The sequence below is a fragment of the Tribolium madens genome, unplaced genomic scaffold (assembly GCF_015345945.1).
Source record: "Tribolium madens isolate multiple individuals breed KSU strain unplaced genomic scaffold, Tmad_KSU_1.1 Scaffold_20;HRSCAF=117;Tcas5.2_LG4, whole genome shotgun sequence".
Taxonomy (NCBI): domain Eukaryota; kingdom Metazoa; phylum Arthropoda; class Insecta; order Coleoptera; family Tenebrionidae; genus Tribolium; species Tribolium madens.
Window position 1 is genome coordinate 6,536,160 of NW_025400985.1, and position 24,379 is coordinate 6,560,538.

Consider the following 24,379-nt stretch of genomic DNA (forward strand, 5'->3'; position numbering starts at 1 on the left):
AAATATAGACAAAATGTGATTAAAGTCTTAACGCCATGAGTTCAGAGTAAATATATTCAATCCGAGACTAGTCGTCGCATTTCCGTACACCATCTCACTATGAACGGTATTTTGTTTAAGTTTATATAAACATACATAATTTTTTCTACGATGACATTGATAGAAACGAAAAAAACATGAGTTATCGTTGTTTAAATACACACCAAATGGATGACATTGAAGGCCGGTGGTTGAATTAAAATATAGCCGCTGGTGTGGTAAGCAACTGAGGTCCAGGGCTGATTTGTACTTAACATTAGAAACATCTACGTACTGTCTAATTTTGGACCACCCTGTATTTTCTATTTTTTCCTGATAAGTCGATGATGAAGGGAAAACAATAAGTGACAATAAATAATGAATGGAACACATGGAGGGATGAACTGGGCTTAAGGACTTAGATCTACTAAAGTTTGTTCAAATATACATCATTTTTATAATAGTTACTTAGGTAACTCCAATTCTACTTAAGTAATACTCTGATTCAAGTATATATAAACACATAATTTTTCTATTCTATAAACTTTCTTCTTTTAAATACACATGAACCATCATCAACTCAATTATTATAAAAATAAAACTATTCTTTTATTAAAAGTTACAATGGAAAATGAGAAAAAAATAATACTGAAATTAAAACAATTTATTTACTGTGTATTCACGGAATAAATATGAACGTTGCACAATTCCGACATATATTCATACAAAAAACCCATTAAAACGACCTGAAAAATGCTTTATACAAAATTAATGGGCGCAAGTCTTTTAAAAAATTTGATACTTTACAGCTTTCGCTAATGTCTAATGATGAGATGATTAAAAAATAATTCTATTTGATCATTAAAATATAAAACAATATAGCTATATAAATACGCTAAAAATTATAACAATGATGGGATGCTCCGACACACAGTCTAGTCTGGCACATGAGTATCGAAATTAACACTGATATCACAACATTACTTGTGCAATTATGCACGTAGTTCCTTGCACTTTTTACGAGTATTGTATCGACCATTGGATATGACGATTACGTCCGAGACTCTTTTGTATCACAAGAATACCTTACAAGATGCAGCACGACGCCGAACAACAACTGCTGTTGCCCCCTTTGCTCTTTTGTCGTTGATCTGAATCACAAAAAATTATTAACTCACTAAGAAAATATTCAAACACATAGTTTGTTAATAGTGCGATTATTTATTATTATTCGCCGATTAACAAACATTTTTTTTATTTTCTCATCACCTTGCGAATTAGGCTCGGGCAGATTTTCTCTCGGTACTAGATGCATCACCGTTGTTTTCCCAAATGGCAGTCCTAGTGCTCCTAACGTTACGTTACTATGAAGAAAACGACCCTGATATATAAGTCGGAGGATTTCAGCCTTTGATACGGCTTCCTGACACCAATCTGGAAAAAAAATGCGTCAAAAACTTAATTTTCACAGGAAGTGAAGAATCAATGATAGCCGGTCGAGATTTGCATAAAAAAGTGGTACGGTTTACCCAGACCCACTTTTACGAATATCATTTCTGCATCACCATTTGCAAACGAAGGAATTGTTGGGTTTTAAAGAAGAAAAAATCGCCTGACGTAAAAGTAGCTGCTAATTATAGAACGGTCGATTTGGTTTCGAATAACATTGTAACACCTGAACGAACGTTTAATTGAAAAAAGCGGGTGTCACGGTGGGAGAGTCGACCGATTTTTGGCAATAAGCGGTTTTTTCCGTGCCATTCCGAATTTAAGGACAAATCATTGTTACACTTTTTGACAAAATTTCTCTCTACAATGTGTCATAATTAGATATAAAATTTACCAAAGTTTCTTTAGGCCAAAACACAGCAAGTAACCTAATACACCTCAGTAATATAATGTTTTCTTAAAAAGATTCAGGGTATTAATGAAAACATTTTGAATTATATAAGTTGAAAGGTAATTATCAGATTAATTAAAAACGCATTACAATATTAATTTATAGTAAACACCAAGAACAGAAGAATTATTACTCTAGCAAATGTTTAAAACGCTCGCCTCAAGAAACACCTTGTATATTTTTAAGGAAGCATTAGGTTAATTGCTTTGTACCTACTGCTCTAAAAAAGGTTTGAGTTGTAATAACTCACACTGTATAGTTCTGTTTTGCAGAGCTATCTCAAACCCACTATATTTTTCTGCTCTTTGTGACCGGAAAATCACTTGTTTATACAAATGATAAACAAATTTATTGTAATATGATAAATTTCGAATCGATATGATTTATTTATAAGTTTTATTTTACATTTCCTGTTATTAAAAAACATCTTGATGAATTACAAATAAACGAAATTTAAAGTGAAATATGTATTCAATTTGGTTCATTTTTTTGACATTTCTTATTGAATACAAGCAACACCCTTTGTAAGAGCGCATTTTGTTATTAAGGGGTATTAGGTTAATTGCTTTGTTTTGGCCTAAAGAAGCGTTAGTGAAGATTTTTACACATACAGGGTTATTCACGGGAGGGTTATTTCTGAATTTTTTTTTGCCGCAACCAACAATACCAATCTCACAAACTACTAAATTAAATATGTTATTTCTTTAAAATTACAAATCAAAGTAAGTTGGATAAATTTCCCAAAAATGTCAGATTGACAGATAACCTATATTTAATCAAAATTCAACATATCAATTAACAAGTTGAGTTAATATAAAAGGTGCTTGAAGTGTCTACCATCGACTTCTAAACATGCGCCTCGTCTGTTGGTAAACATAACAAAACATGTCGCATCGTTTGAGAGATATTTTTTTTACTATAATGTCACAGAGACAAGACTAATAACAGCTATCGTGGATTTAGTTATAATTATTTTCAAAATTTGAAATCAAGAAATTGTTGCAATATGTATAATGGGTTGCGGCAAAAACAAATTCAGAAATAACCCTCTCGTGACTAACCTTGTAGTAATTTGAGACCAATAGTATTGAATTTTAATTATGACACCCAGTATATTGAATTTTGTTATTTATCTTTAGTGTTTATAATTTTTTTCACTCCAAAGGCTTGAAACCCATGATCTTAAGAGACTGTTTTTTATTTCGCTCTTTTGACCCAATCACATACAAAATCCGTTACCTTCTGGCCAGTTGTCGAAGACATGTTGCGCAATATCCCCAGCTGAATCGCTTGGACTGAAGAGGAACTCTTTTGTCTTCCCGCTGACGAGGATCAGTCGCAGGTTTATCTGCAACAAAAGCCCGGAATCAACACCTGCTGCATCGCCGTAGTCCTTCAATGACACGTGACCGATAAAAATAAAAACAATAAAAAATATAGAAAATGTCACCAGACACTCCCTCACACACAAATAAAACGAATAAAAATTTTCCTTCGTCGACTGAAAACGAGCTTATTTACTTTCGTTTTGGTCGTTTTCTGGTTCGGATTTTCTTTTATATTCTTCGGTAATATCGTCCCAAAGTAATTCACTAAATCCAGTTTGTGCAAAACGATCGATAGCCTAATGTTTCGGACGCGTACAAACTCGGCCAGTTAGAGAACTTTTCATCGAGTATAAATCATGAACCCACTGTCGTCTTCGGAGACAATCGAGTGGAAAAAACACCGAAGTTTCATAAAATCATCATAAACGGGGCGTGGAAATAGTAAAAAATCTCTGAGTTGGGAGTAATTAAAGTGACCCGTAATTGTACCCGGCGAGGAGTAAAAACAATTTAATTTCTAGGTAAGCGAGCGATATATAGGAAGACCGTATTAAAAGGCTTGACCTAACGGGTTAAAACGCCCACGAAATGTCTGCGTGAAATTGTGGGAAGAACTCGATTCTTGTACGCGTCGGGAATTTTTATTAAAGACGACTTCCGCGATGAAAAATTTCCTGACAGGAGAAAAAAATTCTGTAGTTATGAAGGAGAGACGGTCACGCGAAAAGCGGGAAATGTCCACAGAGCACGAAAAGAAATTTTAAAATTGCAACAGTCACTCACGAAAAAAAACCGCTTGCTTCGACAAGGGTTCTGATTTGAATCATTCGCTCAAAAAGAAAACGATAAGACAATATTTTTGCAACTTTAAATTACATCTATGTGCCCACAAATTTACCATATATTTATCACAAAAACTAAATTCATTGTAATAATAATAAATGGCAAGCTGAGTCACTTGAGGATCTAAAATTTTAATTTCATAGGTTCTTTACTTATCCATCAATTAAATTAAACATGAATTAAGTCAAGATCCGAATAATTTCTTCAGGTTCAAATTTATCCACAAAAAATTAAATAAAAATCATAATCACTCTCACTGCTCAGTTTAAAAATAAAATAATTATGTATAGGTCTGCAGATCAGGAAAAATTTGATTCATCTGCTGAGCACAAGTTCAAAGACCAAGATCTGGATTTTTTTGTTTATATTCAGTTTCAAAATTTTCAATTTTTTTATTCAGTTCAGCTCGGAGCTCTTTCCTGATCGATTCGATTGCGAAGACCTCCCCCATTTCCAACTTTTCTGGTGAAACCGGGTCATTTCGTGCTTCGCCCACCGAAATATTATTTTTGTCCTTCGACCCCATGCACAATCCACCGTCAGGAATCGTCACACAAGGGGGTACATAAACTCCACTTGATAAGTGCAACGCGCTTTGCCCGGTTATCGATCCGCCGCCGGGGACTCCTCCCCTCTGACCCAGAACTAGGTTTCCTTGTGTCATATACGCCTCTTTTGCTTTTTTTATTCCCTCAGAAAACTCGCAAAATACAAATCACCGATCGTGTTTAATTAACATATCGTTGGTTCGATTCCGTCCCGTCTTCGCCTCCTTGCGGGCTCTTTAAAACACCCGGAGGGAGATTAATAGTATCGAATTTCATCTCTTCCCCTTTAGGGGTTCAAGAAACACGACATATTTCCTCACGACCACCCTCCGTGTATCGGATTCGACGGCTTTCGAATTACGTAGGAGACAGTTTGTGCATTTTTTCTCTCTTCTGTGTACTAGTTTATCGATTGGCATGTGCTGTGACACGCGTGTGATTGATTTAATTTTCGAAAAAGGGCTGGGAATTTTTTTTGAGACATGTGGCGTCGAAATTTTGACATGTTGACCCGTTTTCTAAGGCTTTCTCTCGTAAACGACGTGTGACATACGCAAGGAAGAGCGAAAATAACGGGTTATATTTAGATTGACGGTGTGTGAGGCGAGAGTAATGTAAATTTTTGTTTTCTGGGACGGTGCAGTTTGTTTACTATACGAAAATAAAAGAAAAATATCGCAGTATTTTCAAAAACAATTTTTTCTTAAATAGCCACAACGTCTCTGAACCGGATCGTGGCCGAAGCAAATGCTTCGTGTTCCTAATCAGATTATAACAAAAATAAATCTTTACTTTAACAAATAATTCAATTTCTTCCGAGTGACCTAACCCAAAATTATTCCAATTCTAATTACATATTTTAGACAATTATCTAAATTGTCATAAATAAAATAATATGTAGCAATTAGATTTGACTTACCAAAAACTCCCATAACCAACGAAAAATTTTATTTCTTGTTGACGTTATTTTAATATGCAACGAAACCCTCACCTGAAAGCTAGACTTATAGAGAAATCTGCCAGAACACGTTCCTCTACTCGTAATTTCGTTTTTGTTTGGATTTATCGTTAATCCTAATCCGCTAATGTGTCTCCTTGATTCTTCGCAAGTGAAAAAATCTAATTATATAGCGAGGGAATTAAGTAACGAATCTGGATTAAGAAAGATCACCGGATTAATCGTTCGCCCCCATGTTCGATTGTGAGAGGAGTGTCGTGTCGACTATTTCTATTAAGTCTCTTCGTGATTATGGCCTCCACTCGGGATTTAATTCCGTAAAATTTACTCCCGAGGTAATTTTATCTCGGTGTCGTATCTCAAAAAGAGTTACGAGGCTCCCTTACTTTTTTTCTTAGTTGACTCTTGAAATAGAACTGAAAGAGAGTGTTCGAGGTATTCCGACTGTTGAGGCTTCTTCGTGCGGATTTTTTGAATTATCGACGATCATTAATTATCGCTTGTCTACGCCTCTTCTTTCATTGGTAATTTATTGTTGCGACATGTTGGCCGCAACGGAGCGTGGATGATGAACCGACGACCAATGTTTATTTTCTAGGTTTATAGTCGAATGTAACTGTTCAAGAAATGAACAATTTGTAAAGTGGGACGAGATACGAGAACACTGATGGCGTTTTTTAACCTTTGAAATCTGATTGATGTTTTTAATTTGTTTTCGAAAACAAGGCCGGACCGACGCTCCACAAACGCGTTATTAGAAGAGCAGTTTGTTGTAGTCGTCGGTGGTGTAAAGGACGATCGATCAACTGTTGAGACACCACACCACTCTCGAAAATTTGTCATTTTACGAGGCATTAAAACGACGAGAGATAGGGATGAGTCATTAACAGTTGAATTTATATTCGGCTGTTCTGTCAACGACACCTAAACGGCCTCCGTGGCAATTCCCCATTTTATACACCCACATCGCTTGATATTGAAAAGAGTCGAAGTGAATCATGGAACAATCAAGCGGATACACTATACAATATGGGTTATTAACAGCAGATGCTGGTTTTATAAAAACAATAACACGAAGCTTAAAAACTTTTCTTGCCAAAAAGAAAGAGTTTTTACCTAGGTTTTATCCATACTTGGGTACTCAGATCAAATCCGAGTCATCTGCGCAGAATCGAATCATTTGCTCAAAAATCAAAACCAATTTTCAATCCGACCTGGACAATTTGTAATACGAACAGTGATATACGTGATAACAATAATGAACGCCACCTTTTCTAAAATACTTCCATATATGGGATTATAATTATTATTATTGTTTCAGTTGTAAGCACTATAGGCTTCTGACTAGATATTCGACTTAGCAATGCTGTGCAAAATCATGCAAAAACCAACAACTAAATTATTTACCATTTACTATTTCTTTTTTATAACTTACAATACGACTTTTTAGCAAACATTGTTTTAAAAATAAAAAAATTAAAATTACACAGAAAAAAACAAAGTTTAATGTAATGGCAAATGCTAATTTTTGTGAATTTCTTTTGGTTTCGGTTCTGGTGTCGTTTAGATATTGAGTTATCATACCACGACCTCCCTTTTCTCTCTTTTTTTGTCCTGAAGATGCTCCTTACAAGAGTGAGCAATACGTCGACTTTTTCTTCTAAACTGAGGTAGCCTAACCCAAAAACACCCAGATTTCAACCTCTTGCAATAATTAGTTCGTATTATAGAGGTTCTACTATACATATCTTGTTCAAAACTTTGACAAATAAAATTTAAACATTTCCCTGTCTACACAAAAATTTGTCATGCCAAATGGGTTAAGATAAAAACTGTTTTCTGACAAAGTTTATTCAAATACAAGAATATAGATTATTTTAATAAAAATTCAAATCACATTTGCTCATATTATAGTTCGAATCCTTGAAATCAGATCCGTTTCCTGAGCCAAAATATCCAAATGATTCATTGAATCGCAGACTATTTCTATAAAACTTGCAGCTATAATGAACCAGTAAAAGATTTAGTTTATCCGCGATTAAAATTTTCTAATCGAGGGAAATAAATTAACGACGTGTCCTGTCACCAACTAGCTTTTCGTCCCTTACTACTAATCCTCCCTCACAGGTAAAGCTTTAACGTTCCCGGCGTTCTTTTCCATGAATACTAACGAGAGAAACCGAATCCGCAACCGCACAAGTAATTAGTTCCGGCAAGATTACATTTAGATTGTGTCAAAGGCAGATTGCGAGTAAATATATAACGGTGTGTATGTTTTATACGCAATTCCACGAAAAATTTCTGGAGCCATCATCGATTTTCGACTCGGCTAAACCTCCCCGCCGAAAAGTGACCCTCGAGTTAACGATCTCTCATCCACTTCAGGACGCGTTAACGAGACGTCTTGAGAACTGAGACCTCCGGCAGTCTTTTCCGGTGACGGTGACACTTCACCGTCGAGAAGATATTTAACTGTACTTTAATTCTAACAGTAACGTTAGTATTATAGTCCTTGTGAAAAAAATCCCTCTGAATGAATTATATCCGACTTGCGTCACGATCCGTACAAATTTCCTTGCCGATTCTAAATTATTAAACGCGGATCGATCGGCATATCCAGACGTCGTCGACGTCGATGTTTTTGATAATTTTCGATATAATGCAGCCGCAGGTGGATAGCAACAACCATTTCTAACTTCTGTTGTTGGCTCGAGGCCGTCACGAAATCAACGATTCTTTTGACCGAAAAACAGTTCTTGGGCAATGTGGAGAGAAACTTTCTGTTTTTGTTGCAGAATTTGGGGTTTCATCACTCAAATCGGGCTTTTTTTTGAAGGACTCATACTTGACGCAATGAGGAAGTGGTATTTTTAGATGCGACCGTGGGAGATTCAAATTATGGGAAATGGTGACAGTAGGCGACGATTGCAGTTATGAGAAAAGGATTGTAGATGTTGTTTGAGCAATTATTCTATAACTGATCAAACCAATTTGAATTGTGTTCACCTTTCTTATCAACAGCATTGAACTAAAAAACGTAAAAACCAGATGTTTGCGCGAATGACACACTGTTTACAAGCCTCGTGGCCACTTCTTTATTTTTGCTTCTCTCCGTATACACTTTCAATTAGGACATTTATTCGTCAATGACTTCCTTCGCGCATCTCTACCACATCCGGGATGCACTCGCAGCTGTTTTACTATAACAGAGGCAAAGTTTAAGGTATCGACCTCGTGGAATCCTTGTCAAAATGCGATTTTTCACGACTTAATCTTTCTGTAAAAATTCGTGTCACGTCCATCTTTAGTTTTCTTGTTTTTGGCACCGACCCAAAAATCGAAAAAACTCTGCGAGAAGTAAGAGTCCAAATCAGCTGATTGCTTAATGTAGCGTGATTTTACATTAAAGCTTATGATGAGAGAGAAGAAAGAAAAAACTTTGCATATTATGTCAAAGGGGAATTATCGATCTGAACCGGAAATGTCGCCTTGTGACCTTAGAAAATAGGAATTTTGAGATGGCTGGCGTGTATTTTTGGGACGGCCTCGTACAATTTTAATTTTATGATGGCGGCGGAATGAGGTTGGATTGTGTTTATTGATAAGTTGGAAGTGTGTTGTGACGCGGTTTTATTTCCATCGTGGACACACACTTTCACTGACGATTGGTGGAACGTAAAGTAAAAGTGTTTGGAAATTGAACAGGTGTCGACAGAATCGATTTTCCCGGTTTTGCTCAGATTTGATAAAAAGATTCATACCGATTCAAAGCACTAAATCAATCAAAATTTGATACACTTCCTCAGATCAGAATCCTAATTTCATCATTTTCGATTAGAATAAGAAAAAAATCGGACCATCCAAACGTTTACTTATTTACACTGTAAAAATATTCGAAAAATTCTCTCAAGCTCGATCAAAAATTTTTTCAAAGTGCAAGCATCTCATCTGACCAGAGTCTAGTATCTTGGCCGCCATGACCCCATCCCGTCGACTTTCTAAGGTACAGTCCGACCATAAATACCCATCGGGTGTGTTAGAGAGTCCGCATACGCGTGCATAAATCTTCAAGCGAGTAATTAACAGCTTTTGGTTTCGGTCTTGCCGCCGAATGATTTGCATAATTGCCCTAAAGCTTCGGTCTGTAGGTAACGAAATTCCGACGTTTTTGTTGCGACCTTATCTTTCAATCGAGAAAAATTTCTATTACGCACACAAAAAGGCACCCAGGTAAAGATGTTTCAATGGGACAAAAGGCCGCCAAGGTGACGTCAAGGTGGATTTGGTTTTTCTACATCCACTATTACATGTGTTTCGGGAGTGGTCAAAGTTCTGAACTGATCATTTTGTTATTAATAAATACAGAGTATAATACATATTAGTAAATTGACCTCAGCTTACTCGACCTGATATCAAAGAAACACAAAACCCTCTTATCGTATTTTTTCCTTTATTAAAAAAATACTAATGAATTGTTTTCCTTTCATCCTATCACTCCGACCGATAAGAGAAATACCCCGTTACTAACTCAATAATTTACTCAATGATTTTGCCGAAAAACTGGGTCATTCGACAGATGGTGTCCAGAAACGACGTTACAAAAGCCTCGAAAAACTTTTTCGCTATTACCGCTCCCGTAATTGAGCCCTTTGATCTGACACGAGGGAGGTGGCTTGAATAATCGAAAAGAGGGAGTATTTCACACCAATTTTTTAACTCTTTTACTAATTAGTCAGATTGATGTCGCGACTTTACATAAAGTCGAAATGAATGAAATTAAGGCGATAATTAAGTTTTTTTAAAGAGTGGAATGAGAGACAAAAATTTACTCTCAAGGTGAATCAGAAGTTCCTCGTTTCGAATATTTACGATTGTGAATCGAGGAAAAATAGAATCAATGTCAGAAACAAAGCGTAAATCTGTAGAACACGCCGTTTGAGAGAGAAATTCGACGCAAAATTTTAAATATTTAGAGAAAAGGACGCGTAACTAAAAATTTGATTCAATGTTTACGCAACTAAATTAAAATTAACATAAAGTAATTTAAGATCAACATCGCTTTATAGATGTGTTGAGTAAATAACTCGGAATGAAAAATACATTTTCAGTTACTTTATAATGTTTCAGAGATTGAAACGAAAAAATACAAAAGCATTTTAATCATTTTGAGTACCCTAAAAGTTTGGTTGAAGATTATTAATCAATTAAAAACAGTACAAAGAAGGTGTAAGTTATCATAAATAATTTTTTTATTGGCACTGTCTCATTTCATAAGTTACTCGAATTATCTTAAAAATAATTTCTTCGTAAAATTCAAAGGTTCAGAACAAGCCCTAAATCATTTTTTCACTAACTAAAAAAAAACACCTTTTCGCTATTAATGTCATTAAATATTCATATTTGTTGGCAACTGACATATTTATTTATTCCGCATCTAGTCGGCTGAACTCCCATAGTTATAGACAGTTGTCATTACAAAGTTAACTAGACCAAATAAAACAATAGTAAAAAATTAAAATGTCTCGTAAACAGTTTTGACATTTTTGCGAAAAAGCATCCTACTTATTAAATAAATGAAATAAAAAAATAGACACCCACGTTAAACGACTATATTTACACAAAATTAAACCAAATTTATAATTTAACTTTTTCACGTTTGTGGCCTGAACTTAACAGTAAATTATAAGAGCTATTATTTATTATTACGTCGGTAACTAGACCGAATAAACGTAATTCGTCAAAAAATCACTTTTCTAATGTGCAAAAAATAATTTCAGTCTTCACAATTTGGATTGTACCTAATTCCTACATATGTATATCTATGCAAAATTCAAACGACACTAAAGACAATCACCTGAGAATACAAAATAGAAATAAATTATTTCCCCAACAATTGAATGAACATACCAATCAAGTTAACTGTGATATAACTGTCAATTTTTGGCATTTGTTACTACAGTGCTCACTAGACTGAATCAATCGCAGACATGACTTCCTATAATTAGCAATAAAAAGCAGCCAAGTTAATTACAATTGTTACAAAATAAAGTTTCTAATATATTAATAGAAAAGAGTGCAGTGACACTTCTTTTGTTTTTGTTTAATTAACGGACTTAAACGGCCGCATTGCTAAAGATGACGGGAAAAAAGGGCAAACAAAGGCTTTTTCAGCACCTGCTCACCTGTTTCTTGCGAAATAAATCGGGTTTTAATCAATTTGTAATATTTTGAGCGCTGCATTGACCGTCCGTGTCGACTTTCTAATGATCGAACGCGCCATCGTCCATTTGTGAAAGCTGCAAGAGTTCGCTCGTGGGCGTCTCCGAAGGGCCCCAAAGTCGGGGTGTATCGCAATGTAGGTCGCCATCGACAGGAAGGGTGCGGTTGTCTTCTAACCTACCTTATCAGCTGGAATATGCCTTCCGGACATGGTGTGGTCCTCGTTTCGATCTGCCTATCCGAAATCCTCGTATCTGTCGCAAACTGAGCAATTTTCGGTGGTCACAACACTACTCCATGGCACGACATCAAGATGGTGCACTAGCTAGCCATGATGGTAAGGGCGGAGCACCAAACGGCCGAAGACACAACACCAACACCGAGAAACACACAGAAAACGACCTCCGACGTTCTAACAATGCAGTGCAACTTTTCCAAGCCACTTTTCAACGCGACTGCGCCGCCACCACCAACTTATTCTTGTTGCAACTTGCAACTGATTTGTTTGACGCAACCCGCAGTGGACGAGCGACATCTACCGGACAATAACATCAAAGCAGAAATTAATTAAAGAAATTTAAGCAATTTGTACAAGGTAAAGAAGCCGACAGGAGATTTTAAAACAAAACAAACAAACACAAACAAAAGTTGAAAAGCTTTGAAAAAAACTACGTAATGTCATCTGTCAAAAATTTTACACCCACTACTCACATCACATGATGAAATCCTACATTCTTAAAATCTTATTGTAAAAAAATTAAAATTACCAATTTTGTGTAAAACATTGTTACAACTTCTAATAAAAAATTATAAAAAGCAATGTTTAATATAGTTTAGTAGTTTAATATGTTAGTACAACCGTACAATAATTTTAATTTAATTTAATAAGACCTTATGGGTATATGACTGCTTGCATTATCACACCCCCACCACTGTTTGTGACAATAAACTAACATAACCTCCCTTGTCAAAACAATCACTGTTTATTCTTTTAACAAATGTTGTTTTTTAAATTTTAAAAATGGATTCAAGCGGTGACAAGCCTCAAGAATCTTCCCAAGACGTAATAAACCTCCTTCAGGTAAGTCTCTTTGGGGTTAAATCTCCAGGTGTATCCACCTACACTCAGTTCCTTAAAAGGAGTGGTATTTGATTGTTTTTTATTACAGGAAAAAGTTATTAGCTTGTATTTATACAGAGATCATTATTTTGAAACTCATAAGATCGAAGATGCCATTCATAAAAATGGGGATGTTGAGAAAAAATTAGCTGAAATTGTAAGAGTTTTTGATGAGGGTGAAAAAAGGGCTTTGGGAGGCGATAGGGCGAAGTTTTGTTTTCTCAAAGGTAGAGCATTGAATGTTGTGCCTAAGTTTAGCAAAGAAGCAGAAAGTTTGCTCTCTAAGGCTGTTAAATTGGATCCTAAATGTGTTGAGGCTTGGAATGAGTTAGGAGAATGTTTTTGGAAGAATAATGAGTTGAAAAAGGCGATGAATTGTTTTGAGGGAGCACTTAAAGAAGTAAATCAGATTATCCAGAATATAAGATAATTATTAAATAAGTTTGGGATTTTTAGCGTAAGAATAAAATTTCATTGAGGAATCTCTCAATGTTGGCAAGACAGGAAACTTCAAATAGTAGAGAAAATTTAATAAATAATATAGAAAAAGGCTTGAATTATGCAAAAGAAGCTGTCCAACTTGATCCACAAGATGGCCTGTCATGGGCTGTTTTAGGAAATGCCCACTTATCATCATTTTTTGGAATCCAGCAAAACCCAAAAACATTAAAGCAATGTTTAAGTGCCTACTCCCAAGCCGTAATTATGAAATTTCATAAAAACATTAAAACATCGATTTTTTTAAGGAAAAAGACATTGTTGCCAAAAGTACTCCAGACTTACATTATAACAAAGGAATAGTATGTGTAGTAATTTTTGGTTGTTGTTTTACATCAGTAACTTAATTACAGACTTTAAAATATGAGGAAGAGTTTAAGTTGGCATTGGAATCGTTTAATAAGGCGGCTTTGTATGACCCCACATGGGACCAACCCAAAATTAAGGAAAAGCAACTTGTTAGATATTTAAATGAGATTAGCGATTTAGTTACGACGAATGGTAAAATGAAGGCGAAACGTTTACAACAAATTTTGCAAGTAAGTCTGATTATTTTTGTCAAATTACAGAAACCTGTAATTTTTGGTTTTCAAAATTGACAGTTAAAATATAGCTATTGTTCGAATTTTACTTTTTAAAACACGAGGTTGATTTTGGAATTTCTAATTTGAAAATTACAGGAACCTGTAGTACCGACTTCATATTTAATTTATTTTTTGTTACCAGTCGATCGATTCAAAGCAATTGGGTCCGTATGGAGGCGGGAGTTACACCTCGTCGACGAATCAAACCGTCAAACTTGATGAAATTTCTTTAGGGATCTTAAAGCCGGGTTTAAATGAGGAAAAGGTGATTTTGGGTAAAGTCGTATGTACAGTACAAAACGAGGATTCAGTTCCTTTGTAATGAATTTATTTTTCATATAATTTACAATAATAAAATAATTTATTTTAGTACATTGTGTTTGGTGGATAAATTAGGAACTTGCGTCGTAGTAACAGTTTTTAATTTGGCTGACGGTAAAGGTGTTATTATCGGTAATTCAGTGGCAATTCCCGAACCTTATGTGTCTGACGTGAATTTTACGTATAAAGATAATGTTTGTATGAGATTTTTAGCCAGATGACTTTTGTAATTTTTTTGTTTGCAGGAATACAAGTTTCGTTTAATACGAGTCGAGACACCTCTTGTGATGGTTGTGAATGGTAAAAAAGTAAATAGAGATCTTCAAGCAGGTGTCCAAATGTCAATTTTTAATAAATATGATTGATTGTAGTTCACACTTGTTTGTTATTCAGAATGAGAGTTGGTGTAGGAACCTGTAATTTATTAAACTTTTAAATTTATTCAAAAATTAATTGTAAACAATAAAACATTTTTTGATCATTTCGTTGTCTTATATATTTATAGTTTTTACAAAACTTTACATATTTGGTTTAGAGTATAAAATATACTTTAGAGTATAAAAATAAATATTGCTCGTTATCGATAATGATGTGTAAATCGCCTCATTCCAAAAAACAACCCATTTGTGTATCACTCTCGAATCCGCAAAAAACTAATCAATGGAAAAGTCCTTCCTCTCCGCGGGCGTCTTTATCACAACGTATTATCACAAAAAACAGGATGCACTACAAATTGCTCTCCCACAATTTCAAAAAATTGTCCAACACTTCGATGAAGAATGTACGTTTGGCTGGATCCTTGAACGCCGGTGCCAGGGTCTTCATGCCCATTTGGAGGATGGCCTCGTTCTGGAGGAGGTCGTTAAGGACGGTGAGGAGTTGAGTATCGCCGTGGATTTTGAGAAGGGTCGGATAGGTGAAAATGTAATAATGAACGCGGAGTTTGGCGGCGGCCCAATCCTCGACGGTGTGGTTGCCGCTGGCGACTTTGATCTGACCCATGTGTTCGGCAAACCAGGGACTGAAGTACTGTCCAAGCTCCAGCTTATCCAAGTGGGAGATGCCCTGCGTTTTGAGGCGCTCCTTGATTTGTAAGTAGATGGAGCGCCGGAAGACGAACACCTGGACAAGGGGGCTATTTTTAGAGTCAAGTGGACACACATGTTCTCTATTGTTATTTTTAACAAAAAAATAAAAATGTAGCTTGTAAAACAGGCAACAAATAATAAATGTAAAAAATGAGGATTTGTTTTTTTTTCCTTTTGTAAAAATATTTATGTATTTTTATTCATATACCTAATTAATAAATAGGTAGTCAGCGATTGAGACTACAAATGAAAAGATGACCTAAACAGATTCATTCTTCATCAATATAAATAATTGATGTTTACAATTGCATATTCGTCTTGTAACGAGTCAGAATCAGTTTTTGTGGATAAATTAATGAACAAAACTAAAAATTAACATTTCAAGAGCAATATTTTAGAAATTGTAAAATGGTTGAAGTTAAATACCTGTAGATAATTAACGATTTAGTTTTAAAAATGCATTATATAATTAATTAATGGGTTTATTAGTACTACATAATAAACAATAAATTATCAAGTATTTAAAAATGAATGAAAACATCTAGGAAGAATTTCTCTGTTTGTGTCTGATATGAATTTTTGCTATAACCACAATTTTTATAAATGATTCTTCTTTGGGGTAATCTATTTAAATTTGTTAAAACACATTTTTAGCTTGGAATTTTCAATCTAGGTTTTGCCGTTTTATAAATTGATAAAAACCAAATTTCAGTTTTGATACATCTGGATTTAGATTAATCTAATGATTAAAATCTGAGTGGTAACTTTTTAATTAAAGATTTAATTTTTTTATTCTTCGACACTGTCAAAATTTACGGTTTTTCTCCCGTGTAAGGAAGTTTTGACAACTGTTTGGCATTTCTCAATACAAAACGTCAAATTATTTTTAACAGATTTAAAGCAAGTTTAAGCCTTGTTGACTCTAATTTGAAGAATAAAATGTTGTATTCCACTCATTTGAATGTAAATCGGACGCTTTATTCCACCTTGTGGATGGTAAACCACTCGTTACACTCGTGATTTAAAAATCCACTCGGTCAAATAAAGTGTCCGATTTACACTCAAACTCGTCGAATAAATAACTAAAATCTATGCAAGACTATAAAGATCCTTTTTTTATTTTCATCCGTCAGGTGACCTAAACCTTTTCATTTAAAACATGCAACGATTCCGTAATTGCCCAAACATTTTTCATGTCATCACAATCCATCACTTATGGAAATTTCTTTAAAGTTCACCGAAATAAAACCTTGAGGCACTCAGAAACACATAACGAGCATTTATTTACTTCTCCATCAACGATAAAATAGATTTGCGTCAAGAACACCGTAATTACAACAAAATTGTTTAATTGTAAAATCCAAAAACGTACTTTATGTGACGCTGTTATCTTCAATGACCATGATGGATGGAAAACCTTGCCTACTTTTACACACTTCTGATAAAATTCCATTAAAATTGAATAAAAATTAATAAGCGGTCACGAAAACTAAAAAACCGACCCTGACATTTCTCGAAATTCCCTGCTTCGGAAATTTCGCTTTTTGCTTTGTGTGAGAGAAATCTAATCGACATGTGGTCAACAATCAACATAAATTAAAAATTCAAATAAATTTCTTTGCTCTCATTAAGTCATTGCATCATTTGAGATTGAGACCTTTAACGATGCTAAATCGGTACAAAATTTATGCAAACGTGATTGGTTTCGCTTAATATTTTTTTTTCTCACGAGAAACAATTTAATCATTCTACGACCATGAACGTTATGTGTAACTAATTGTTGTGTTTAATCATTTGGATATTGAACTCTTACCTCTTACATAAAAATGTGGTAAAACAATAGTAAAGTGTTTAAATGTTTAATAGAGCTTTAAATGTAAAATTATGTAACTAGTTTCCTATCACTCAAGACTCAGAGACTTGAAATCATGTCATTATTGTCCTAATTAATCACCCAACAATTAAAATACCTGATAAAGTGCATTTCCAGTAACATATGACTCGATAAAATGCGAGCCATACTTTCTTATAAACTTCAAAACACTGCTCACATCACCAACTTGGATTTTATCAATCTCCCTCGCCACCACGTCCATCAAATTAACATTATTCGGTATTTTGCTCAACTTGACACTATCCCTAAACCTCGCCAACCTCACTAACACATAACAATGTTCCTTCTGAACAAACGACGAATTAATTCCTAGATTCTTGGCCAGCGTCTCCGGCGACCAACTCGCTGTGAAGGCCCTCCAAGTATTCTCCAGCCTCTCGAAGCTGAAATCCCTGAAATACGCCTGCACTAGTTGTTTCACATTATCGCAAAACTCCATGTGGAAATCGCCTACGAAAACCCGCCGCTGCTTTTTCGGCACTTTCACCGGGTGCACAACGTAGCGGTCTAGGTCGTCGAAGACGTCGATAGTGGGCTCTCTGAAGAGGAAATTGGAATCGTTTCGCGGGACAACTTTCATACTCAGGCTGAGATATCCGTAGCGGGTGAAAATGTCGACGGAGCGGCCGACGCGCAGCTGGCTGTCGTCGGATTGGACGTCGTCTCCGTAGGCCGAGAGAGCGGTCAGCAGCACGAGCAGCTGTGCTCGGCCCCACATTCTCGACGCGACTGACACCTGAAACATGGACAAGTGTGCACAAGGTGAGGCCTTGAATGCGCGCGCGAGATAGCATTATGCGAGAGGATGCACCGGTGGAGGATAGACGGTTGTTCACCCTTGGTGGAATCCCGTCGAACAGGATCGATCACCAGGTGCACGAAAATGAGAGCAGTTATAACCGTTTTTCGAGCACGAGGACGCGGTTTATATACCACTTTGGAGAGGTTTCGGGGGTGAGGTGGACGCACTAGCGACATCTACGAGGTTCTAGGAGGATAGTATAGAAGCAGACAACATTTTTATCGGTTTAGAATAGTTGATTGAGTCAAAATGATTCCCATTCCAGGGCTAGGAAGGAAAAGGGTATTAGATCATTTAACGTTAAGTTTGATCAGCTCTAGGCCTGTATTATAAACTGATTCAAATTCAGTTTCAAAAATGAAAAAAAAATATGTATTCAGGTTTCAACTTTAGAACATGATGTAGTAGACATCTGATTTTTTTTACTGACATCTGATTATATGTATTTCTTGAAATGAAGTATACCTACAATGAAATATGTAGAAAAAATTTAAGCAAATTCGGATTTCTGAGATTCATTTCACGAAATGTAAGTCATTCCATTTCAAACTTGAATAAGTTTAAGATTTAGGTAAGAGATGATTTATTTAAACTTAAGATCCGATTCATATCTTGTCGAGCTTTGTGATTCAAAAAATTTCAAAGAGCTCCTCCAGTTCAGATTGGATGAAATGATTCTGATTTAGAAGTCAAACTAAATCTAAATGGATTAAGCAATAGATTTGGATTTTAAAAATCTGGCGACACAGTTACAGCTTATAATAAACAATATTTGACCCCAATCGCGTTGCAACATCGATTGTTCCGTTCGATCAAACCCATTTTGTCGACCTTCGCCACCGAAGGCCCCTTAAAGAAATCCAACAAACGTGACAGAATCGCAGAGAAAGTTCACACTTAAAAGCAATCTTTAAAAAAAATCGAAATGTTCATATTTCATCAGAATTGAGCCAACATCTGGAACAAACTAATTTCAGCGAGATTACACCATTTCTTATTTTTCACACAAGATTTTGAATTTTTCAACACTCGATCGCGTTTCACAATGAGATATTTCCTTAATTGGATGTTTGTTGCAGTTGCAATTAATCAAAAACGAGCGCTTGACTAGGCATTGTCTGGGAATTAGATACTTTCACCAGTTTCTTCGGAACCATGACTTGTGTATCTACTAAATTCGAACTTGCGAATCTCAATTAATATAATTTGGGGATGCGAGATGGTGGTGAGCGATTAGAACGCCATCTCAGGTATTTCCAGATGAGGATCGTGAAGAAACCTGTTTTGTGGCGAACTTTGGAATTATGTTGTATTTATTTACAATACGAGCATTGTCCTCTAGATTAATCGTGACACGACATTAAAGAAATAAATGTAGTGTGATAAATGCGGTGGCAATAAACCCGATTAAATTATTTTTGAAAAAGTGAAACCGGAAATGATTATACAACTCAACGTATGATTTAAATTAATCTAATTTGTGGCCAAAACAATTACATCATTAGTTCTCTGCACTGCTTTTACGTAATAACACTTTTACCATTTCCGCGTTTTTGAAATGTTTCAACCTTGAAAAAATTCGACTTACGCGTAACAAAATTCAACCACCATTACGTTCAAACCACTCCAACTCCTGCACCACACTGATTATTGACCAGGTTGCTCCCCTTGAATCGGGCAGGTGTCCTATAGAGGGGCCGATCGCTCTCACTTTCACCGCTCGATTCCATAAGGAATACAATAGAAAACCCGAACAAGATTAGAAATTATAACGCGGTTTGAATATTGATAAGTGGTTGGGTTTGGAGTGATTTTTAACTGGGAGTAATTAAGCGAGTGTAGGGATTCTACTAGGTGCAAATTAAGTGTCGATAGTCCGACTATGACTTATTAGATAGACTTGTCGAAGGTAATTAAGACAAGTTTAGTATGCAATTATGGATTGAAAGCGGGTATTTAGAGTGTTGAATACCTATTGATTCTAGATAGCAGTTTTGGAGAAATGAATAAATTCTTTGGACAGAGATTTCCTTCAATTTGGAAACAATTGAAACACTGTGATCATTTTAGAAAGCCATAATGTGTTCTGAATCCTTACATACTGAGACAAGGATTCAATTTTAATCATTTTAAAGTTTGAGTGACTCGGCTTAAAAAATGTTTTTTTTTTTGTTTTAATTCAACTTCAAACAAACCATTTGCATAGAAAGTTTAATTGCAAAATAAACAAAACTTAAACATTAATTTGAATTAAAATTTAGATTAGTAATTAATTACATAGGTATTATTAACCCAGCAGAGAAACTAAAAAAGATTCAGATTTTTTAATTTGGACCCCACTTAGAACTAGCAAGACACTTTGAAGTTAAAAAAAAACGAATGATCTCTTTTGAATCTCTTTGGATGTAAAAGACTCACATTTCGATTTAGAAAGATTCAATGACTAAAGTAAAATAGTTTTCATAAGACCTACTAAAAATTTTTATTACTTTTAAGTTAAATGCGTTATTGTTAAGAGTAAATCAGAGGATAAACAAATCATAAATTAGTGGAATCCACCCGGACCCTGAAACAGGTCAGTTTTTAACAGGGCCGGATTACTTACTTTCTTTTTGTCTAAAATACTTGAAATGTTTTAATAGTTTTTGATGTAGTTGATATTAAAGTCAAGTATTTTAAGAAATTTAAAAAAGCCAGGTGGTTGTTAACAGGCTATTATTACATAAAACTGATTTATCCCTTATAATGTGTCATAAAACTTTTAGTAGGTCTTAGGAAAACGATTTTACTATACCTATTTTGGTTTATTATTTGTGTTTCAGATATATTAATTGTACGAGATGAATAAGTATAACCGTTTTTCAATTAATTGGATAATCATTTATAATTACCTTGTATAATAACTGTATATCTCGTGCCATAGCTATCGCCAGCCACTTCTGTCACTTTTCACAATGTTTTTTATGTATGAAATAGTGTAATTTTTTGTCCCGAAATTTGTCAGTTAGGTTCAGTTGTAACACAGATTCTTTTACAAATCAAATCTTTCTGACCTATTTCACCACAAAAAATGCAGTTGCGGCGTTGCCTTTGTGACGATAGCAATGGCACGAGGTATAAAATGTGATTTGGAATATTTGGATACAGACGATTTAAATGTGATTTTTGTTAAAACTTAGATTTGAAGACAATTCGGTACATAATCCGTTCGTAAAATTTACATTATCGCAATCAAGGTTGTACTTTTTTCCATACATACTAGTATAAAATTCAGTATTCAAATTCAAGTATTTAAATCAGAACCATCGTTGAGCTTCAAGTCGATTCAAATAGAATACGAAACCAAAACAACATACCATGTATACCCAGATATTTTATATCAAATGTGAAGATTGTTGAAAAGGTTTTTGAAAGTTGCATTTTCCAGGTTTTGATCCCTAGGTGGACATGAGTTATTCGATGCAGATTTAAGCATTATTTTATCTATCGAAAAAAAAACTACAAAGCTGTGTGACTCACGTGGGCGTAAATTCGCTCGCAAGTGTCTGGAGATTTAAACTTCTTATCAGTGTCAATGCCAGTCCTCACTAACACTATTGACCCAAAATAATCAATTAAATACTTGAAACCAGTAAACATTAAAAAATCTGTTATTTACTTGACCTCACCTCGCTGATAATAAAACTTAACTAGGAATCCGCGAAATGTGATTTTAAATGGCACTAAAGCATCCGTAATTACTTACGTTTTCAGACCTCGATGAAGAACTTGAAGCGCACTTCCGGCACTAATTATTGGTTGCAAATCACGTTTGTTTTCATTGCCGGTGAAAAAACATGTTTTCAGTCCAAGTTCGATAAGTTATCGACAATGAATAGTACCTCTTGTGGTCTTTTGTTGGCAGACGCAATAAAATAGATAATTTTTTGCCGCTTTAACTGGATAATTAAGATCTCAAGGCCGCGTGTGAGGAAGCCCTGTATTATCTACACGAAGTCCCACAAGTATAATTAAAAGTTACATTAAATTAAATTAAAAGTAAATTTAAAAAAAAAGTATAATTAGGGAGTGGACGGTTATTTCCGGGAGTTTTAGCAAATTTGTGTTTTATTATAGGGTTTTGGGCGCAGTCGGTAGGAAGGTTAAGGTTGCGAGTTTTTTGGGCCGCGACCGCTTTAAAAAATCGTTTTTTCGCAATTCTTTTGAAATCGTCTAAAGGTTAGTGGTGGCCGACAAGTCAAGGGTAACCGGCTTTCGAAGATGGTACTATGTATCGACACGCGACACGAAATTATAACGTGAAGAAAGCGAATTATGCAAAAGTGAGTCTTGCTGACGGTAAAGTCGTTGCTTTTAACGAGAATCCTTACTTACGGGAAAATTGCGAGGAATTAGAAAATGCTTTAATTAATAATAATTTCTAATAAAAGAGTACTCACCGGAACGTTTGGGCTTCATTGGTGATGGTCATTTCTTGACGAGATTTTGATTTTGAAACATGTCAAAAGTGATAGTTTTGACAGATGATGCATGTAAACTGTGGCATTTTGTAAGATGAAAAGTCAAAAATTGGGAAAATGGTTCTTAAACCGTCACAAAATTGCGTTAAAAATCCAAGAAATTAGCTGTAATTTTTGAACAAAATTTAAAAATCAGCATACCTAAAGCTATCATTCTTTAAAATTACATCATGGCACAGTCACAGTTTTGACATAAGAAAAGTTGATTTCTACTCTCCGTCGTGCAAAAATCATTGCTTTTTTATTTTCATCACTTCATAAATTGTGAAATTAATAAATTATTCCCAGTTATCTGATTTAGTGGTATCGAAGACCGTTGAAATAATTAAATATAAAATGTAAATATTTGTTACAAATAACTTTGTTGTTCCTTTGATTGTCGGCTTGGATTAAGCTTTTTGTCTTGGATTAGGTTCTGGAAGCTACATACAAGAGGTGAACAAAAAGTATGGAACCAAGCGCTTTTTTTTTAAACATGTGCTTTCAGAAATAATAAAAAAGAAATTAAAGTGCTACAAAAGATGTTATCGTGTTTTGAAAATGAAATTTTGTTTTGTTTTTGAGTTTTGATTTTTTTTCCAAAATGGTAACAAATAGCTTTTGATAGCCTTTGAAAAAAAATGTATTATAGTGGGTTGTCATTTAAAAAAAAATTAAAAATTTTGCGTCAGAATTCACAAAGAGAACAAAAACATTCTTTTTGATAAAACGTCACATTTTCATTTCACTTTATCAGTTTTACCATTTATCAATTATTACTTTTTCAACAAACTAAGTAATTTAAGCAAAAAACGTTTGGTTTATACTTTTTATTTACCGGGTAGGTATAATAAATTACACAACTTAATAAACTAAGAAAAAAAGAATGAACCTTATTAATTATAAACTTAATTTTAAATTTTAAAACTAATACTACTCTAGTATTGTTAGACGTAACATTATTTATTAATTTAATAAAATTATGTAAAACTCTTATTTTTGATTAAATAATAAATAACACAAATGAAGAAATACAATTTATTCCTTCCATTATTACATTTATAACCACTTTCGAAATATTTAAACAATACATGGCCATAAAAATGATAAAATTCTTTCACTAAACCACAAAATTCTATTGTTACATAAATATTTAAAATTATCTTGTTGGAGAAATTTATTTTGAACCAAATCAGTACGCCTTAGACTTTTACAGGTGGTGCCATCTCCCAAACACTAGATTACAGACACCTAGGTGTTTGGCAACCAAACCAAATTTAACTGGTAAAATGTTAAATTAGTTTGGCTAGTAGTGGGTAGAGGCCGCTATAATACCAGACACGTTTCTGTTCGCAAACTTGTTCCTGAAAAATGCGGTAAAAATGTTTCAAATCAGAGTTCCGCATTTACGAATGTCCGAATAATTAAATTCCCTCGCTTGATTAACTCTGACAGCACAATAGCGCCAAAATCGTGTCTTTTTTCGTTTTCTAACGAGACGACAGTTAAGTCGGATTCTTTGAAGTTTTCAAATCGTGACTCTCTAATCAGTCCGTTGACGTAACAATAATTTTCATTCATCAACCAGGTGATGGAGTCATCGAGATTAACTGTTCTAATTCTCGTCCACTCTTTGTTGTTTTGTCCGCTCATAATAAAACATAATAAAATAATTAAATTCGGCGTCAGTCGTACCATAAAATTACTTTTTCAGTTTGTCCAAAATGTAATTCGTTAAAATCGCTTCGTTAGTTTGCAT

At 34.7% G+C, this 24,379-nt stretch overlaps 3 protein-coding genes across 5 annotated transcripts; 1 reads left to right on the forward strand and 2 right to left on the reverse strand.

The window, feature by feature from the left end:
* Positions 1-667: 667 nt before the first annotated feature.
* On the reverse strand, positions 668-12,484 carry LOC123006005 (ubiquitin-like protein 3). The gene is made up of 4 exons (XM_044400125.1): positions 11,996-12,484; positions 3,158-3,266; positions 1,288-1,452; positions 668-1,169 (listed from the first exon to the last, which is right to left on the reverse strand). The coding sequence occupies exons 1-4, from the start codon at positions 12,023-12,025 to the stop codon at positions 1,105-1,107; spliced, it is 369 nt and encodes a 122-aa protein (XP_044256060.1). The 5' UTR covers positions 12,026-12,484; the 3' UTR covers positions 668-1,104.
* Positions 12,485-12,754: 270 nt separating this feature from the next.
* Positions 12,755-14,818, forward strand: LOC123006002 (tetratricopeptide repeat protein 5-like). The gene is made up of 8 exons (XM_044400121.1): positions 12,755-12,895; positions 12,984-13,334; positions 13,391-13,633; positions 13,681-13,734; positions 13,786-13,971; positions 14,159-14,334; positions 14,387-14,531; positions 14,583-14,818. Exons 1-8 carry the CDS (start codon positions 12,836-12,838, stop codon positions 14,700-14,702), a joined length of 1,335 nt encoding a protein of 444 aa, XP_044256056.1. The 5' UTR covers positions 12,755-12,835; the 3' UTR covers positions 14,703-14,818.
* Positions 14,323-22,825, reverse strand: LOC123006003 (torso-like protein). 3 transcript variants are annotated; one of them, XM_044400122.1, is made up of 3 exons: positions 22,561-22,825; positions 17,396-18,055; positions 14,323-15,459 (listed from the first exon to the last, which is right to left on the reverse strand). In XM_044400122.1, exons 2-3 carry the CDS (start codon positions 18,035-18,037, stop codon positions 15,064-15,066), a joined length of 1,038 nt encoding a protein of 345 aa, XP_044256057.1. In that variant the 5' UTR covers positions 18,038-18,055; positions 22,561-22,825; the 3' UTR covers positions 14,323-15,063. The 3 variants fall into 3 exon arrangements, with proteins under 3 accessions (XP_044256057.1, XP_044256059.1, XP_044256058.1); XM_044400124.1 differs by lacking the exon at positions 22,561-22,825 and adding an exon at positions 21,867-21,988; XM_044400123.1 differs by lacking the exon at positions 22,561-22,825 and adding an exon at positions 19,710-19,797.
* Between the last annotated feature and the right edge of the window lie 1,554 nt (positions 22,826-24,379).